The sequence below is a fragment of the Orycteropus afer genome, unplaced genomic scaffold (genome assembly GCF_000298275.1).
Source record: "Orycteropus afer afer isolate SDZICR_OR568_19922 unplaced genomic scaffold, OryAfe1.0 scaffold00549, whole genome shotgun sequence".
Classification (NCBI taxonomy): Eukaryota; Metazoa; Chordata; class Mammalia; order Tubulidentata; family Orycteropodidae; genus Orycteropus; species Orycteropus afer.
In genome coordinates, this window is record NW_006922136.1 from 217,375 (window position 1) to 224,662 (window position 7,288).

Sequence of the window (7,288 nt, forward strand, 5' to 3'; positions counted from 1 at the left end):
TACCATGTTTTAATTGTTCTGATAAAAGAAATTGAATGTATCTATATGACAACATTTTTTTTCTGACAATGTTTAGGTTGGAGTATGTCTTAGGCTGGGTTCTCTAGAGGAGCAAAACCAGTTATTTATTTCAAGGAAATGTCTCATGCAGGTGTGGAGGCTGACAAATCCCAATCCATGGGTCAGATGTCAGGCTGGAGGCTTATCCCGATTTACGTGGTTGCAGTGGCTGACAAATCCAAAATTAGCAGATCAGGCAGAATGTTCTTGGCTCACAAGGTTGCGGGAACTGGCAAATCCTCAAATCTGAGTTAGATGGCAGGCTGCTGGCTCACATTCCAAAAACCAAAGGTTAGAGGATGATGATTTGGATGCAGGATTGAGAGAGGGTGAGCTTTGCCAGAACATCCATGTATATTGGATGCAATCTACACTCATGAGGAAACTCCCCTTTCAACGGATTGGCTGCTCACAACAGATCACAAAATGGAGAATGATTACATAATATTTTCCAAACCATTGATAATCATGGCCTGGTCATGTTGACACATAACCTTAACCATCACAGTCCACCTCTTGTTGACTTGGCACCTGTACATATCTCCTTAAATCATACATAATCTCTAAATAAAGACATAACTATAAAGTCATACAACTAACATGCATAGAACCCAAACACTAGCCCCATTTACATCTTATGTTTTATAGTACGTGATAGAATAAAAGAGGGCAGCAAACAAAAATATTTGTTATATGTAAACGTACACACGTGTAACAAAAGATATACTGAAAACAAGTACAGTCCTTGTTTCTGCAACTGGTCACATGGTCATAGCTGGTATTTATAACTACCTTCTTCCACCACCCATTCTATATTCCCTTTGCCCTCAGTAAGCACTTCAGCTAGTTATAGTTCTTTGCCTGGTAGGGTGACCCAAACCTGTATTCTCAAAGGGTCTGGGCCATTAGTAGTCATGTCAGAACTGGGTTTCTGTAGTTTTCCATTGACTTTAACCACATGGTAGTACTAAGAGACATCCTAAGGAATCTCCTGTATTCCAGATATGCTCTTCTTTTTCTCCATTATGTAATGTCAATCTGATTTCCCCTTGGTGATCAGAATCAATCACACCAGCCAATTCTGTAACTCCCTTCTTTGGCTGTTTATCCAAAGGCATGAGGAGCTCAAAATGACCAGGTGGTATTCTTAACTTTCAGTTCAATGCAATCGGGGTTGTGTCCCTGGTGGGAGAATTCCTCCCTTTGGAACTAAGACTTCTAGACCCACAGAGCATAAAGTTGTGGGGACAGGAAGCAAAACTTTTGCAAGTGGGTCACTAGGGGTAATAGTGGTACCTCTCCCATTTTTTCCCTACATTCCTGCATCCATGAATCCTGCATAGGGAGAAATTGCACCACATATTGGACACTGGTTTGTACAGTTTGTACAGCCTCCTGGAGGATATTGCCTCAACCCTGTAAGGTATAGCCACCTATCTAGAGATGTAATTGTGTTAGAAGGCCATTCCATCATTTCTGTTGAGCCAGAGTCTTCAGGATGATGGGGAACACCATTCTCACTAGTGAATTCCATGAGTGTGGGCTCATGGCTGCATTTCATTTTCTGTGAAGTGAGTTTCTTGATCTGAGGCAATGCTGTGTGGGATATCATGACAGTGGATAGGCATTCTTTAAGTTCATGGGTGGCAGTTTTGGCAGAAGGATTGCATGCAGGAAAGGCAAATCCGTATCCAGAGTATCTATCCCAGTAAGCATAAAATGCTGCCCTTTCCATGAGGAAACTGGTACAATGTAATCAACCTGACAGCTGATTGCTCCTAGGAATCATGCCATCTCAGGGACTCAGTGTTGGTCTCTGCTGCTGGCAGATTGGGCACACAACAGAGTCTGTAGCCAAGTTGGCCTTGGTGAGTAGAAGTTTGTATTGCTGAGCCCATGCATAACCTCCATCCCTGCCACCATGGCCACTTTGTTCACGAGCCCTTTGGGCAGTGAAGGAGTGGCTGGAAAAGAGGCTGACTGGTATCCATGGAACACATCATCCTAGCCCCTTAATTGTTAAATTATCGTCTGTTGAGATCACCATTTGGTGAGCATTCACATGAGACACAAATATCCTCACTTCTTTGGCCCATTCAGAGAGCTCTGTCCACATGCCTCTTCCCCATACCTCTCTGTCACCAATTTTCCAATCATGTTTCGTCAAAGTTCCTGACCATCTAGCCAACCATTGGCCACAGCCCATGGATCAGTATGCAGTCCATATCTGGACATTTCTCCTTACAAAAAAATTGAACGACCAGGTACACTACTTAACATTCTACCCACTGGAAGTATTTCCCTTCACCTCTTTCCTTCAGGGAGGTCCTAGAAAGTGCTGCAGTGCTGCCACTGTCTACTTCCAAGCAGTGCATGTGCGTCATGCAGAAGCATCTGTAAACTAGTCATGAGTTACCGCTTCCTCAGTCAACTGATCATAAGGAACTCCCCATGAGGCCATAGATGTAGACTGGGAGAAGGAAGGTAATGTGATATAGAATCCTTCAATATTGCAACTCAAAGCTTGAATTTTTCTTCAGTTTTTTCAGCTTGAGAAATGGTGAGTGTGTTCTTCCCTTTTAGTTTTTTAACTCCAGGTCTTTGTACATTTTAGTATAATATTTTACTTTGTCTTCTTGAGCCACCCTTTGAAGTCTTCTGCTCTTTTACTTCAACATTTCTTCCATTCTCTTTAGCTACTCTGTGTTCAAGAGCAAGTTTCAGAGTCTCTTCTTGGATCCATTTGGGTGTGCCAGAGTAGCGCACTCAAATGAGGGATGTGTTCCCTTGTGTCTCCTTTTTAGTTGTAGGAGAGTCCAGATGTAACAACTTATGCTTCACTTTAGAAAAAATATCTTGAAATGACCCACACTACTGGACCTCTAGAAATTTCACCAAGGTGGAAGGTGCCTGAACTTTTGTCAGGTTAATTTCCCACCTTTTACATGCAGTTATCTTACAAATAAGTCTAGAGTCATTGATACTTCTTACTAGGTATAGTAAGCATACTGTCATCAATGTAATGAACCAGTGTGACATCTTGTGGAAAGGAAAGGCAATTAAAGTCCCTGTAGAGTAAATTATGATATGGTGCTAGAGAATTAATACACCAAAGTTAGGACCATGAAGGTATATTGCTGGCCTTGCCAGCTGAAGGCAAGCTGCTTCTGGTGATCCTTCAAAACCAGAATTGAGAAAAAGGCATTAGCCAGATCAGTAGCTGCATACCAGGTACCAGAAGATGTATTAATTTGTTCAAGCAATGACACCATATCTGGAAGAGCAGTTGCAATTGGAGTCACCACCTGGTTAAGTTTATGATAATCCAATGTCATTCTCCAAAATCTATTTGTTTTTGCACAGGCCAAGTAGGTGAGTTAAATGGGGATGTGCTGGGAATCAACACCCCTGCAGCCTTCAGATCCTTGATGGTGGCACTAATCTCTGCAATCCCTCCAGAATTGTGATAGTGCTTTTGGTTTGCTATTTCCCGAGGTAGCAGCAGTTCTAATGGCTTCCACTTGGCTTTCCTACCATAATAACCCTTACCCCACATGTCAGGGATCTAATGTGGGGTTCTGTCGGTTACTGAGTACGTCTATAGCAATTATGTATTCTGTAACTGGGAAAATCACTACAGGATGGGTTTGGGGACACATTGATTCCACTGTGATAAGGACCCGAGTCAAGACCCCATTAGTAACCTTACCTCCATACACCCCTACACTGACTGGTGGGCCACGTGACATTTTCAGTCTCCTGAAATTAGTGTCAGTTTAGAACCAGTGTCTAATAATTCCCCAAAAGTCTGATTATGTCCTTTTCCTTAATGAAGTCATGCTCATAATGAAAGGCTATAGACCCCATTGGGGAAGGCTGGGAGAAAGATTAACAGTATAAATTTTTGACAATGTAGTGAAGTCCATCCTCAAGGGGGCCTAGCCTCTCCTTCATTTAAGGAGTTGTGGGTCTGTAAACTGGTTCAAGGCTGGGAATTGATTGAGGGGCCATGACCCTCTATTCTGGTGATTCAGGTTAGACTGCCATTCACTTGATCTAGAATTCTTATGCTTGTACAGTTCAAGTAAATATTTAGTAGATTTCCCATCTATTTCACTCCTAGAAACACCATGACTCAGTAGCCTTTAGTCCATATGAGTCAGACTATTCTGATTACTACTTTGAGCTTTCCATTATGGTAACTACAATCATCTTGTTTTTGGTGATTGTCACCACTTGTCCCCTACTATCCCCAGGGCCAGTTAGCCCCATTGCACTTAGGTATCTTAATTGTGTTAGGGCAGATCTCACTGTCTGATCTGACTTACATAAAATAGCAATCAAAGAGATCTTCAAGAATGCTGGGACTCCCTTCACAAATCTGTTCTTCACTATTGTGGTGAATGTGTTTTCTGGGCACTCCATGGGTGGGTCCAACATGTTAAATGCACTGCCACATGCCCATTTCCCCAAGCCTTTGGATACCTTCTTCTACAATATGCCAAGGCAGTTCTGGCATTTCAACTTGATTGCAATGTAGGCCATTGCTTAATCCATGCTTCAGTGAACCAACCAAATAAACTATTAGACCCTTTTCCAACCATTCAAGCTGAAACACTGAAAAAAGAATCTCTGCTTAGATTTCCGGTAAACTCCAAAAAACCCAAACTCACTGCCATCAAGTCAGATCTGACTCATAGTGACCCTTCCTTGGGTTTCCAAGGCAGTATCACTACAGGAGTAGATTGCCCAGTCTTCCTTCCAAGGAGTGGCTGGTGGATTTGAACCACCACCCTTCTGGTTAGCAGTCAAAATGACTTTGGTACTTTGCCACTAGAGTTCTGGTAAGATGGCAGAATAGTCAGACAAACTACACAGACCCTCTCCAACAAAGAAAAGAGGAACCAATTGACAGAGATACAGAAGATAATCCTGGAGCCCTAAGCTTTGAAAGGGGGCTCTGGTGGGGTAATGCCTAAGTCACTTGACTGCTAACCAGAAGGCTGGCAGTTCAAACCCATCAGCCACTCCTCAGAAGGAAGATGGAGCAATCTACTTCTGTAGTGATACTACCTCAGAAACCAAAGAGGGGTCAATATGAATTGGGGCCAACTTGACAGCACATAACAACAAACAACAACATACAAAAGTGGATTAGGTACCAACTAGTGGAAAAATTGGAACAAAAACAGTGAGTACAGGGATGGTCAGAGCTGTGGACTGTCAGCTACTCTGACGGGACCAACAGCCTGAATATTTCCAAGTGGTATTGGGACCTGAGAATTGACTGAAAGATCAGCCCTGGTCATCAAGGGCTGCAGGAATGACTGCACTGGTGGCCAATGACTAGGAAAGGAAACAGCAAGGAGGGAGACAACCTGAGCTGTTGACTTTCTGCTGTCCAGAGGGCGCAGTCATTTTGATTGTTTACAAGTGGTGGCCATTTTGGATTTTTAAATTGACTGAGGGCACAGCCATTTTGAATGTCTACAAGTGGCAACGATTTTAGATTTTAAAATGACAGCATTCTCATTTGGATTCCATGGACCTAAGAATAGGCTCTGTTTGCCAAGGTTGGCAGGGATGTACAAAAGGCTGACAACAGGAAAGGAGACAGGTGGTGAGTGTACAAGTGCTGTCAACTAGTGAATAAAGGAGCACAGCACAGTACACTGTTTGTGTAGATAACATACAAACAAAACAAAGAAAATGAAAATTGTGGGCAAGTCACTCCAACTACAATCACCAATTAAATATAAACACCAAAACATCACAATGCCTCAGAGACAACATCACAGTCCAAACAAAGAAGCAAGATAAAGCAGGAGAAACAAGGGACCAGGACATAGACCCAGGACACATCTCTCAGGAAGACACAGCATTGGAACTCCCTGATAAGGAATTCAAAAGAATTATCTTTAGATATCTTCAAAGAATTGAGAGACAGATCAAAGAAAACACAGACAAAACCCTAGAAGAATTTTGGAAGAAAATACAAGAACAAAATGACAAATGAAAAATTAGAAATGATTCTAAATCTACAGATAGAAATCCAGAAGATTAATACTAAATTGTCAGAAATAGATAACATACTGAAAGGGCAAAGGAGTAGAATTGATGCAATGAAAGACAAGAATTAATGAGACTGAAGACAAATATCTGAATACTTCTTTGGAAAGGGATCAATCAGAAAAAAGATCAAAACAAAATGAAGAAAGCCTAAGGACCAAGTGGGGTTCATACCAGGTATGCAAGGATGGTTCAACATTAGAAAAACAATCAACATCATCCACCATGTAAATAAAACAAAGGAAAAGAACTATGGGATCATATACCAATCAATGCAGAATAGGCATTTGATTAAATCCAACAGTTTCCTGATTAAAAAAACTCAGTAAAACCAAAATAGAAGAGAAATTCCTGAACATAATAAAGGGCATATATACAAAACCAACAGCCAACACTATTCTCAACTGAGAATTCATCTTGCGAACAGGAACCAGAGAAGGATGCCATCTATCACTACTTCTATTCAACATTGTATTGGAAGTCTTAGCTAGGGCAGTAAGGCAAGAAAAGGAAAATCAAAGGCATCCAGATTGGTAAGGAAGAATTAAAACTATCCCTATTTGCTGAAGATATGATCCTACACATAGAAACCCAAGAGACTCAGCAAAAAAACTATTGGAACTAATTGAGAGATTTAGCAGAGTGGTGGGAATCAAGATCAACATAGAAAAATCAGTTGGATTCCTCTACACCAGCAAAGAGATTGCTGAAAAGGAAATAAGGAAATCAATGCCATTTACAATAGCTACAATAAAAGAAAATATTTGGGAATAAATCTCACTAGGGATACAAAAAACCTGTACAAATCACTACTCCAAGAAACCATAAGAGATCTACATAAATGGAAGGACATACCATGCTCTTGGATAGGAAGATGAAACATTGTGAAAATGTCAATACTGCCCAAAGTAATCTATGCACTCAATGCAATCCCAAGCCAGGTCCCATCAGAATTCTTCAAGGATATGGAAAAACCAATCACCATAATTTTATATGGAAAGGAAAGAGACCTCGAATAAGCAAAGCACTATTGAAGAAAAAGAACAAAGTAGGAGGTCTCACACTCCCAGAACTCAAAACCTACTGTACAGCCATAGTAGTCAAAACAGCCTGGTACAATGACAGACACAGAGACCAGAGGAACAGCATTGAGAACCCC

General features: G+C 41.3%; 1 protein-coding gene across 1 annotated transcript in view; it reads right to left on the bottom strand.

The window, feature by feature from the left end:
- Positions 1–7,288, bottom strand: part of TRPC5 (transient receptor potential cation channel subfamily C member 5) — a 210,457-nt gene that overhangs the window by 11,839 nt on the left and 191,330 nt on the right. Inside the window, exon 8 of the mRNA XM_007955942.1 lies at positions 6,598–6,611. Within this exon, the coding sequence (XP_007954133.1) occupies positions 6,598–6,611 (14 nt within the window). The remainder of the gene's footprint in view (positions 1–6,597; positions 6,612–7,288) is intronic.